We start from the raw sequence: 12,054 nt of genomic DNA, 5'->3' as shown, positions 1-12,054 counted from the left end.
ATACATCCTGGCCACCACTGTGCTGCAGTCCTTTTGGATATAGTTTAACCTCAGAGAAACAAACTGGGTCTCTACTCCTGCACCATGATAGCAGTTTCTTCTTCTCTAGACAAAACAGGTGGTGCCTAATGCTGATGTAAGAGGTGGAGAGGACAGCTGTATCTGGTAGAAGTAAACGCCCCCAAGATCTCCTCCTGGATATCTGTCAGTCACTGTCCCGTTTCCTTCAGAAGCCACATTTCAATGGCTATGGTGTACAACAGTCACTCCTATGGTTAGAGATGTAACTCATTCCATCAATTTATGTGCCTGGGAAATAAGATGGGTGTGCAAGAAAACCATTCAGAGGAATTAAGTTGTACGTTTTATACAAAAATTTAATTTGGAAAATGAGACAGTCCACCGTTTTCTTTTAGCCTGTCTAAAACAGTCAAATTGGAAATACAGAACTGTGATCATGCATCTGATTTTTCAGTTACTTAATTCAAGGATTAGGACCAAACTTCTAAAAAAAAAATCTAGGTTAACACAGTTTCTTACTTCCATAGTAACTTTTACCTCTCCTCTCCAGTTAATGACTGCTAACACAAATATTAAGTATTTAGACCCATTTAGCATGACCAAGTGCAGACCCTCTTATAATCCATAGTGCATTTTGTTCCCCAAAACTGAGTGTGTGCAATGAAAATAAAAGGCAGCATGTCTGAAGGGAGTGCAGTAGTCAAATTAACTTGAATAAGAAAGGTAGGCATGGAAGGTTACTCTGGCTTCTTGGAACTCTATGTTCAAGAACTCCTGTCAGCTCTTCTTTCTGAGTTTTGGCCTGGTATTTCCTTCTGCAGTGTTGTAAATGCAGGGGACCTACAGAAATTCAGCTCAAGTTTGCACATCTGAATTTAATCCCCCAAGTTTAGTCAGTGTCATCTATCATCCCTTTGCACTGGAACACACTTAAATCTTGTATTTGTAGAAGGATATCATTTTGTTATTTGAAACAAAGTGGGGAATTCAAAGAAATGAAACAAACAACCATTCTTTTTTTAAAAAGGAAAATTTATTTATGGCTACACACACCACATATAAAATTAACATTTAACTGAAACATGTAATTGTTTCAATCATTTATGACTAACACAATGTTGACTACAAAACTGTACAGTTTATATTTAATAACCAATTCTTACAGCATAGTGCAATTGTAACATTTTATAAAGAAAATAATTTGTGCCTTTTTAAATAAAGTGCATTAAATGACTATCTTGTATACAACAAGAAGCTCTGTAGTTGCAATTCAAAGCTTTAAGCTTAAGGGAAACTGAGGCAAAGATGTTTCACTTCCTTTAAAAATCACTTCATACACTGTCAAGCCATGGTTCAAACTTCAACCACAGTTAAATTACAAAAAAAAACCCAAAACAACAAAAACCTAAATTAAATTAATATCAAAAATTACCACAGGCCTTTATGTATGAAACCAGTAACTGGTTCTCATATGAAGAGCACAACATGCAGGATTTCAATCCACCTGGCTCCTAGTGAGATGTACAGCATGAGAACTATCCTCCATGCAGATGCTTTTGCTAAAGCTTTTACAATTCAGCATGGAATTACATTGCAGTCAGTAGTATCAGGTGTCTACCTGAAATGTACAATGTTTCCTAAGAAAAGTTCTCTCTGAGGATTTGATGACATGAACATGGTAAACTACAGGTTATTTTTTATTGCATTTGGCAACAAAAAATGTGGAGGTCTAGTTAGTAAATCTAAAAAATTACAAGTGTTTCTACTAGCCCAGGAATTCCAAATTTCATGGCCTGAAATTAAAGAGAGTTTACAGCTTTACTTCAGAGGCACACTTACAGCACTTATCCTATGAAATTCCATTTGTAAACACATTTACAATCAACTTTTGTAGATTTTGGCTGTGACAGTAAAGCTCAGACCACACAAAGGAGGGCTTTAGCCCCAGAAAGTAAAAAGCTATAGACATCAAAATGGACAGAGGTGTAATGTGTCTCTCTCCAGAAACAATGACAAAACCAAGAATGCCCATTTCCTTTGGTTGCCTCTGTCTTAGGCCCAACAGGAAAGTCCATATTCTTCTCCTTCTCCATACATATATGGGACTGCTATCAGCTTCAACAAAAAATATATTTGAGCGCATGCAAGTAACCCTAGAGAGTGCCTGACTTTTTTGCTTATGTGTAATCCAGGCAATTTACCTGCCTCTTCAGCTGCAATACTCATTCCACACTTTTGGCACAAATCACACACACTGTTCCTGCATTCTGGAAAAGTGCATTTTCCTCCTAGAGGGACCAGCCTGAGTTCAGTACCAGATTACTGTACCTTCAGCTGCTCAGCTCTGGGAGAGCTGCTGTGTAATAAGCTGTGTGCTGGAGCGTGCTAACTCCCAGCAACCACTCTCCCTCCTCCTCCTGGACCAGGGAAAGTCTCTGCTTACACTGAGAGGGCTGTACAAAAGGAAAGATTTGGCTGGAATGTGATTGAAGAAGGCTCCCTGTTTTCTATCACTTCTGCAGAGAGCTCTGTGCTGAGAGCAGAGCTCCCTTCCAAACCCATCAGAAAAGCCTCACCTCTGTGCTCTTTTCTCCTGGGCCCTCTGGGGCAGAGGCACCATAAGGTGGACTAAGTGTTGATCATATATGAGGGACTACACTGTCAGAGGGCAACCAAAGAGTGTCAACACAAAAACCCATGGATGGGGCACAACTGCCCACACTCTATGGGGACACAACCCTTTTGTCCTATCTGGATGTGGGTACTTCAATTTTTGAAGGACAAGGTCCTGCTGCTTTTATTTGCATACTATAAAATATCTCTCCCCTGAAAGCAGGGAGAAGCCAAATTCCTCATTATTTTGATGGGTTTAATCTTAGTGAACACTGAAGTAAGAGGAAAATTCTATGGTGACCATAAGTAATCAATGCATTAGAACGCTATACCTTGGCCCTAAATTTTAGAGGTCCTAGGCCTTTTTCCCAGAAAACCCCTGAAGCATATGTGTATTTTGTGTGCCTTTTAAAAATGAATGCATATTTTTTTTAATACTCTAAGATTCCCCAGGTTAGCATCAGCCAGTGCAAAATGTCCACCTGTGTCCCACGACTGTGTGGAATCATGATCTGTGCAGTCCTGTTACCAAAGCACGTATGGAAGACAGAAAAAGAGCAAGAGAGAAAAGGGAACAGTGTGTGGAAAAAGTTATAACTGCTTTATAGGCCCATGCAAGTACCCTTCCTGCATTCTGTACTATCGGTGGTCATGGAAAACATTCCTGTAATCTCAAAGATGGAAGTGGGACTGGCCCAAATTAAAGACATGAGAGTTTACTTCCCTTCCAAAACCTCTTGCCTGTCTTTGTTTGCTGAAATATCAATTACTGCTGAATCTTTCAGTATTTGCAAGACTCATACAAACTGGGCAATATTTTTCTTTGATCACAAGGAACTGCTGAGCAAAGAAGTTATAGTTTAACCACAACCACAATGAAGGTATAGAGCATGATACATGGCATGTCATACATATAGAATCTAAATTAAATAATTGTAATAATTATGTGTATATATATATATATATACACACATATATATATATAATATTTAGCTATGTAATTATGCTATTTAAAAATGATAGCTCATCATACTTAATCAAGTTAATGGCACACTGAAATACTCTAAGAAACTGTTTCTCTATTCAGCATGTAATATAACTTGTATGTTAAACTTGGACATAGGTATTTCCTTTTAAGAATGAGTTTATACTTAGGAGAAAAAATTTTAAAAGTCTATTTTGTTGGCATCTATTTCTTAAAAGGGAAAGCCCCCTCCATTTTCTAAGGTAAATCATTGCAGGATACAGTCTTCAGCATGTGCAGTTGCTATTGGCTTATTTTTTCCTTGAGAAACTGGGATTAGGCCTGTGCTCAGGCCTCGTGGTAGGGTTGGGATCAAGTGGTTAGAGGAAAAAGAATATTACCAATACCAGTACACCTGCTTTCCCACCCCACAGGTGAATCAGACGTTTCCTGCGTAAGTGAAGTGGTTCAATGAAAAAGGGCTGCTGATATGTTTGAAAGGGTTATAACAAACTATTAAAAACTTTGTTAATCAGCTTTTACCTGGGAATGCACCACTGTACTTATGAGAGGCAGGTGCTTAAAATCACAGAGTCATTTAGGTTGAAAAAAACCTTTAGGATTATTAAGTCCAACTGTGAACCAATGTTTGCCTTGAAATAAAAAGGACTGTACCAGACATCTTACTGCTGGGAGCTGGGGTGGTGTGGAGGTGAAGGAGAAAAAGAAAAATAACCCAACCTGTAATCCTATGGCCATCAGTTAAAATAGTAAAAAACAAAACAAAACAAAAAAAAACCAAAACCAACCAAACAAAAAAATCTCCCCCATCCTTTCCAAGGGGCACTGAATTAGTCTGCATCACAGCAGTGACACACTAATTAACTGCAATATGGTTTCATCTAACCTACATTCAAGTTTGGATTTTTCCCTTCTCTTCTATAAGAAGTTTGTATAACAGTGAAATGTGCAACTCTTTCTTCTTGTGGGGCTTACAAGATCACAACAATTTTGTGAATAAACCACAGCATGGACTTTTTTAGAGCAAAGGCATGCTGTTTTCAAAGAAACATTTACTACAAAGTTATAGGCTTAGCTGCTCCCCAAAAGGAACAGAAATACATAATGACTGACTGTAAAATAATCTTTTGGTGGTCCTACTTTGAATTTTCAATGTTTTTCCACAAAAAACCTCTTCTGATTTCAAGCGGGGCCACCCAAAACTGTGCCAACAAGACAAGTAGTAATCAGAATAAAATATGGGGCAACATTTTCAAGGAAGGGATACCTCACTTCTGATCATACCTCCTCCTCTCTGCTCTCTGAACAGCACTCACAAGGGGCAGCCATACTGCCAGCCCCAGGGACAGGGGACTGCTGCACCACACCCTGGAACAGGGGCAGCCCCCGGGGCCCTCCTGGGAGCTCTGTGTACCTGGGGTAAGGCTCCAAATGGGCAGTTCAGAGCAGTTCTTAACACCCTTCCTACAGGGGGTGCATTTATTCAAGCATCCTTCCCGGCCAAGCTCAAGCGTCGAGTGATTGAATCTGGCTGATTCACCAAGCTATAAAGACTTCCATCCCTCATCTTTCATCATCCACTTACTATGAAAGTAGATATCCTTGCAGTTCATTCAGATTTCTGATCCATTATAAGGAACTGCATTTTCTTGATCTGAAGAAGATGGCAGCAGCCAGTTTTAAGGGGTAATTTCCTCTTGTACCAAAGAAGTATTTCCAGTCAGGAGACCCTTCAAGTTTATTGGGAGTACCATCATTCTTTTACAGGCAGATGAGGGAGATACATATGCCTAATTTATCTTTCCTGACCTATTGCTTATTCATGAGATATAAATTATACCACTCCCTTATAGTTCCTTCCTTTTAGTTCTCTATAAGCAGAGATTGAGAGATCTTATTTTTTCTCCACGGAACATCTCTGGACTACCACTAAGCCAATCTAGAACCATTCAGTACCTCAGATAAAGTGACAGGATTGCTGCTAGGTTTTTAAATAGCAACTGCTCCGTCCAATTCTTATTTTTATTTATTTATTATACATAGAAAAAACAGACCCTACATAGTTTCTCGTCATAAAAGTCAGGGCCAACATTTTGGAAACATTGTTCTGAATGTTACAGAATCACTTTTTTCTTTTTAAGTAATGAGTGTGTAGTTATGCTTCATGGGCTTGATTTGTAGCAATGCTATTTTATCCCAACTTCCAGTCACACTTGCTTTATAAGGTTGCTTATCACCTTGGGGAAATGAAGTCACATCTATTTTATTTTTAAAAGCTAAAAAATCCCTAAGAAAACAAGGCAAGAGAATAATAGCTCTTTGGGGACAGCATGAGCACGGGTCTCTGCCAAAGTTCACTGCTGTCCATGGAGAAGTTTTAGTGACTCCAAGATGCCTCAAGGCTGGTCCCTGAACACTAAAGGAAGGATGCAACTGCTTATGTCACTGAGTGTCCCTGGTAGGAAGCAGTATTGGTCCTTTGAACTTGCTTCCAAAGAGCCTGGGTATTGGCAGGGGTGTTCTTCACTGGTATCATAACCAAGCTCTCTGCAGAACAGGTAGCACCACCTCTCAGTCACTCTGATGAGCATGACCAATTCAGGTATTCTTGGGATCAAGTTATAACTGGAAATCTTTAACACTATTAATTTATCCACAGAATGCTGTACAACTAAATGCCAAACAATGAAAAGAATAAAACTCCCCAATGCAGTACATAATTCTTCCAGCAAAAAGCACAAATTCAGGATTCAAGAATTTAGGTAAAATGTTATTGCTGTGTAATTCTATTCAGGAATTCAATGATTATAAAACAAATCAACCAGAAATAATGTCTTACATTGGTCTGATAGGATCTGCTTAACAAAGGAAGACTTATGCTTACTAAAAGTCCTTATGCAAGTTACTTTTTTTTGTCTAAAGTATATATTGCTTCCTCTCTATTGCTCTGAGTTTACTCAGCAGTATATAGTATCCACATAATGGAGGATTTTATTGCTCTTGTGCTAAAAAGACATATTTCTCCTTATTGCTGAAATACTACTATTGGGGGAAATGGTTAAAAAAAAAAAGGAAAAAAAAGAAGACAATACAGAAAATCCTCTCCTAACCTTCAAGGATGAATGTATGAAAAAACCTGACAATAATTTTTTCCCATCAGGATACAACCTGTTACTAACTTTGGGTCAAGTGTGTTAATAAATAAACATGAACTTCAATTATTTAAACTAAATTACATCTTAAGGAAAAAAACACCTTTTGTCATTACAGTGGAGATATGAAAGGTACTTCTCTGTACAGAGAATGGTGAATCTAACCCCGCTGGTCTTATGCACTGTTGTTGTTAGGTAAGACAACAAAATATCAGAAACTGCAAGTTGGCTGGATTTCTGCCAGTTCCAGGAGGACCTTGGATGGTTACTGGCACTTCACCATACAGCACAGGGGCCATTGTCATTCTGAGGGGACAGCAGAGAGTTGCTTAGCTCTGCAGGGTCTGAAAGGTGGCTGCCTGTCAAGCAATTCTGTGTGAGTGAGGTAGGCAGCTCTGCACCCACAGCTCTGCCCCCATTTCCCAGAGCTCATTCAGAGGTGTGTTATGTAGCACCCATCCTGGTGCTGCAGACTATAGTAAAGTTTGGCCTGACAGCTGCAGGCAAACCTATGCTCAGTAGGATTTTCTGGCCTATGCTGCACAGCCTCAGTTTTGGAACATATTTCTGGAAGAGGTAAAATCCTTCCTGGAGGTCACAGCAGTATCTTTGGAGGCAGAATCATGTTTCTCATCTGTTTGGGGTGGAAGGTAACCATGCACAACTCCTCAAACAAGGGCAAATCACATCCCTATGAGCCAGCTTTGTGGGATTGCTATAATTAATCCTTCTTTCCTCCGTTTGACTTGCTCTGCTCCTCAGGAGAGAAGCTTCCAATTACAAATCTCTCTGCTCTGGCACAAGGAAGAGGTCGGCTCCCCCGGCACACTGGAGAGCCTCTGCAGAATTGAGCAGTCTGTGGAGTGAGGAAGATGACAAGGACACGAGGTGAAACCACATGAGAAGAGGGAATGACATTATCTCCCTCTGTGCTGTTTTTCTCTGGCTTCCCTACCACACAGGTGTTGCCTAGAGAAAAGCACTAATGCCTATGAGGTTATCCAAGAGCATGAGAACACATCTGCATAAGGAAAACAACAATTGCCCTCAGGACTGAATTTTGGTCACAGTTGTAGCTGCTCATCTTCATCATACCTTTAGCAATTTGACACAGAAGAACAAACAAAGGAAAAAGCAGGGAGAACAAAATTTGCATGGCTTTAACTTTTTTTTTTTTAAGTGCCATCCTACATATTCAGTCTCTCTGCATTATTCATCTCATGACTTTTACTGCCATTATTTCCCAATAGTTTGCATACTTGCAAAACTGCACACATATGTATCATGGATATTTATGAAGTGAGTATTTCTTATACAAAAAATTGTAAGAAAATTCAATGACTAGAGTTTCAGTAACATTCATAAGTAGATAAAGAACACCGATACCCTACACTGAGCAGAGGTCATAGTCTAACTTGCTGAGCATCTGTAAATCACAGGGAAGCCAGGGGAGCTTCAAATTCACAGCTCTACTGGATCATGCCATGCAATTATTATTAAAATAATCAGATTACCAAGAAAGAACCAAATATCATGAAGGTTGAACCAAATAAATAATGGAATTTAAACCCAACATTGCAACTAAAATTAATTATTGCTCATAAAAATCCCGACAGAGTCTTGTTTACAGACAACTCACATTTGAGATTCAGCTTTGTGTATAGCATATGATTCTTAACATCACAGAAACTTTGCCACAAAAAGCTACAGTCATCCAAACGTCCACGTGGAAAGGACAGATTCCATTTGGAAAAGTCCAGACCAGCAGCGCAGTTGTCTCTACTATCTCTACTACACAGGTATATTTTTTCATTGAACTGTAAATATTGCTATTTTTACACTTGAGTTTTGGAATTTATTTTTTTTTTAATGGAAGGTATTTAAGCAACAATATAATATGCTGACTTTGACATTCAAGGGAGCATAACCTCCTGCTGATGCCAGGGCGTGAACACTTTGAGCTCCCATCAACACTAATGGAAGCAGTACTCTAAACTCCCATGCGCTGACATGAGGGTACACTGTAAGTTTCATGAAGACAAGTGCCAGGAAGATTTTCTCTCTGACAATCAAGTAGTCTTCAAATTCGAAAACAATGCTTTATTTCTAGTGCATTTTAATGTGGCTTCAGTGGAAGGTTAGAAGCAGTTTGAAATTTAACCATTCACAAGAGGAAGCTCTGTTTTCTAGACCAGAACTATAATGAAGTTCTATAATGAAGTGAACTGACATGTGTACAGTGCAAAGAATGAAACTGCCAGAAAAGGAGAAAACACTGTTTCATCTTGCAGTCCTGGTCGCATACAATTATGAACCAGATATGCTTTGAGAATTTATAAATGTTGGTATTTAAAATTACATTGGAGAACAGCGAAAACAAATGGTAATAGTATTGACTTGGTAAAAAATGTAGGGGAACCATTTGGTGTAGTGGTAAATATGTGCTGTGAGCAATCTATAGATTGTTTTATGAAACATTTCTCATACTGTTCTGAAAAGATAAACTCGTCTGAGAAACCTAGTTTTCAATCTATTACAAATACCTAGCTGAAAGAGGACATACTGTTTCATCAATTTCAAAGATACCCTCATTGGTTTTAAAATCTACAGCATAGCTCCAATGTCCCACATGCAAGTAAAAACATATGTCTGATTTTTGAAAAAGAAATCAACGCATTTCTCTTGCTTTAACATCCAGCCAGAACACATGAGAGAACAGGTAACTCTTAAAAACAATTGTCAACCTAGTTCACGCTGAGATGTAAAATAAAAAGCTGCACAAGTACTTTCTCACTTCGAGCAAATTCGTTGCACTGATATTATTACAATAAATTCCATATAAATCAGTACAATTGGCCATTATTTTGAAGAGTATTCTGATGATATACAGATGGGGTAACAGGACTTGGTTTGGGGTTATTTTTTCTGTTTAAAAAAAAATTAAAGAGGAAAAAATATCCAAACAACAGATTGTAACATGCAGTATGACTAAACTCAATCACATAAACAATTTTAAAGAAGTATGTTGTTTCAATCTAATTTTAATTAGAAAACTTAATGCAAAATCATGGCAAACATGGCAAAGTCTGGGTAATATGACAAAACGACCCTGAGCAACATTGTAAATCTGTTAAGAACACTGATTATTTTGATTTTGGAAATGTTCCTTAAACCACTCGATTGATTTCAGTCGCTGGGGTTTTCTGTTTACAAAAAGGTCAGTCCATCCTGCGGTTTTTATGTGAACCCATCACACACCATTTAATAATGAATGCATCTAAACCAAAGACAGAATGTCTGGAAAGTAACATGTTAAGGAGCGTCCTCGTGGCTGCCAATCAGACATCACTGGGTGATCTTGCCCTCTGAGACAGGTTAGAAGGAATACAGCCACAACAGACGAGCCAAAGTGCTTTCTGTATCTCCTGGTTTCTAAAAGCATATATTACAGGATTGATGATGGAATTGTAGGTGGCTGGCAGGAGAGTGGCATAGGTGTATATAGAAGGATAGGTGTAATCTGCTATTAAAGAATAGAGCGTAAAAGGCATCCAGCAAGCAGCAAAGGTCCCCAAAATAATGGCCAAAGTAGACACTCCTTTTCGGGTGGTCACATAGTGGGAAGTGGCCAGGAAATGGTGTTGCAAGGCAATCTGATGGGCATGGCGCATCACGATTTTACAGATCTGAATGTAGAGCTGCAGCATGAGGGCAAACATAAGCAAGAAAGAGACCGAAAGGACAGCTGCATTATTTTTAGTGAGTGGTCTGATAACACTGCAGGTGGATTCATCTCTGAGGCAGTTCCAGCCCATCACAGGCAGCAGTCCAATACAGATAGATGCACCCCAGAGCAATATGAGCATGACATAGGTAAAAGTGACAGTCCTCTCTGAATTGTAAGTCAGAGCATAATACAGGGAGAGGTAACGATCAACAGTGATAGCCAGCAAGCTGCCAACAGATGCTGAGAAAGAGGCAACAATCAGTCCAATCGTAACCAGTTTCGTAGCTTCTGACTGCAGAAGGTAGGCAAAAACAAAATTGATGATCAATCCAATGCCTGCTAAGAGATCTGCCAGCGCCAGGCTGCCTATCAAGAGGAACATGGGGGCGCGAAGACTGGGATTATGAAAATGATCAGAACCACAATGGCATTTTCGCAGGAGATAAGGGTCCCTGAAGTACACAAGACAATGTCCCAGGGGTTTACCAAAAGCTCTGGCTCAGGGTCTACGGCAGGAACCAGGGAGGAGCCTGCAGCTGAGGCATTCTCTGTAGAGCTGGCTTCTACATGATCCTGAGGCAGCCAGCTCAAATTAACCTTCAGATCTTCATTCATTTTAACCCCTGTCTTCTTCAACAGAAAGACATTGTTTTTAATGTTCAGCCACAGCACTGGACACATCGCCCCCCCGGAGCATGCAACGCCCTAGACAGCAGCACCAGCCTGATGTGAGGGCAGGCACTTGTTACATGAATGTGACAATAGAAAATAAAAACAAAAAAAACGGGGGAGGGGGGAGGCTATTTAAAACTGCCCGAGATTATCCTCCAAGGGACCGATGCACGGAGGCTGAGTGCTCCTTAGGGTAACCTGCCCAGGGAGCGAGGCACGGGAGGCAGCCCATAGAGCAGCCAAAGCCCGCTCTAAGCGCCGCAATTTGGGGTGGGGGCGGCTGCGGGAGGTGCAAGCCCCGCCAGCCTGCAGCCGCTGATGATTCCAGCGCGGGCTCTATCGGGCACGGAGGGAGCGGACAGGATGGGGAAGGAGCAGGGCAGGCGGAATATCTTTCACCGACCCCCCAGTGAGGAAACCCCGCCCGGGCTGGGGGGAGAGCAGGGCGATATCCGCCGAGAACTTACAAACTCGACGCGGACGCCACACACACACACAGACACAGACACACACAGACAGATCCCCACGCACCCCCAGCGGCGGATCACCTGGGCTGTCCCCCGGCGGCTCGGAGGAAGGATGGATGAAGGAAGGAGGAGGAGGAGGAGGCACGGAGGGGTCGCCGCGGTCCCTTCCAGGCGCCAGCGGGGCCGGCGCCGCGCGCGCGGTGGGGGGGGGGCCGGGGGGGGGGGGGAGCTGAGGGCGCAGCGCAGGTGCGCGCCCCCCGCGCGCGCGCGCGCAGGGCGTGTGCGTGCGCCTGGCTGCGAGGGAGGGAGTGAGGGGGCGGGGGCGCGCCTCGTGCCCGCGCGCCTGCGCAGGTGCGCGCGTGGGAGGCGGTGAGGGGGGAAAAGGGGGCGGACGCCCCCGGCCCGCTCCTCTCCGCC

The 12,054-nt window shown here is 41.5% G+C and overlaps 1 protein-coding gene across 1 annotated transcript; it reads right to left on the bottom strand.

Annotated features, from left to right (window-relative positions):
* Positions 1 to 1,032: 1,032 nt before the first annotated feature.
* GPR12 (G protein-coupled receptor 12) lies at positions 1,033 to 11,831 on the bottom strand. The gene is given in 3 exon segments (XM_036404173.1): positions 1,033 to 10,909; positions 10,912 to 11,125; positions 11,702 to 11,831. Coding segments are annotated over 2 exon segments (1,002 nt in total). The 5' UTR covers positions 11,114 to 11,125; positions 11,702 to 11,831; the 3' UTR covers positions 1,033 to 10,109.
* Between the last annotated feature and the right edge of the window lie 223 nt (positions 11,832 to 12,054).

The sequence above is a fragment of the Molothrus ater genome, chromosome 2, assembly GCF_012460135.2.
Source record: "Molothrus ater isolate BHLD 08-10-18 breed brown headed cowbird chromosome 2, BPBGC_Mater_1.1, whole genome shotgun sequence".
NCBI lineage: Eukaryota > Metazoa > Chordata > Aves > Passeriformes > Icteridae > Molothrus > Molothrus ater.
This window is presented reverse-complemented; position numbering and strand designations above follow the sequence as displayed.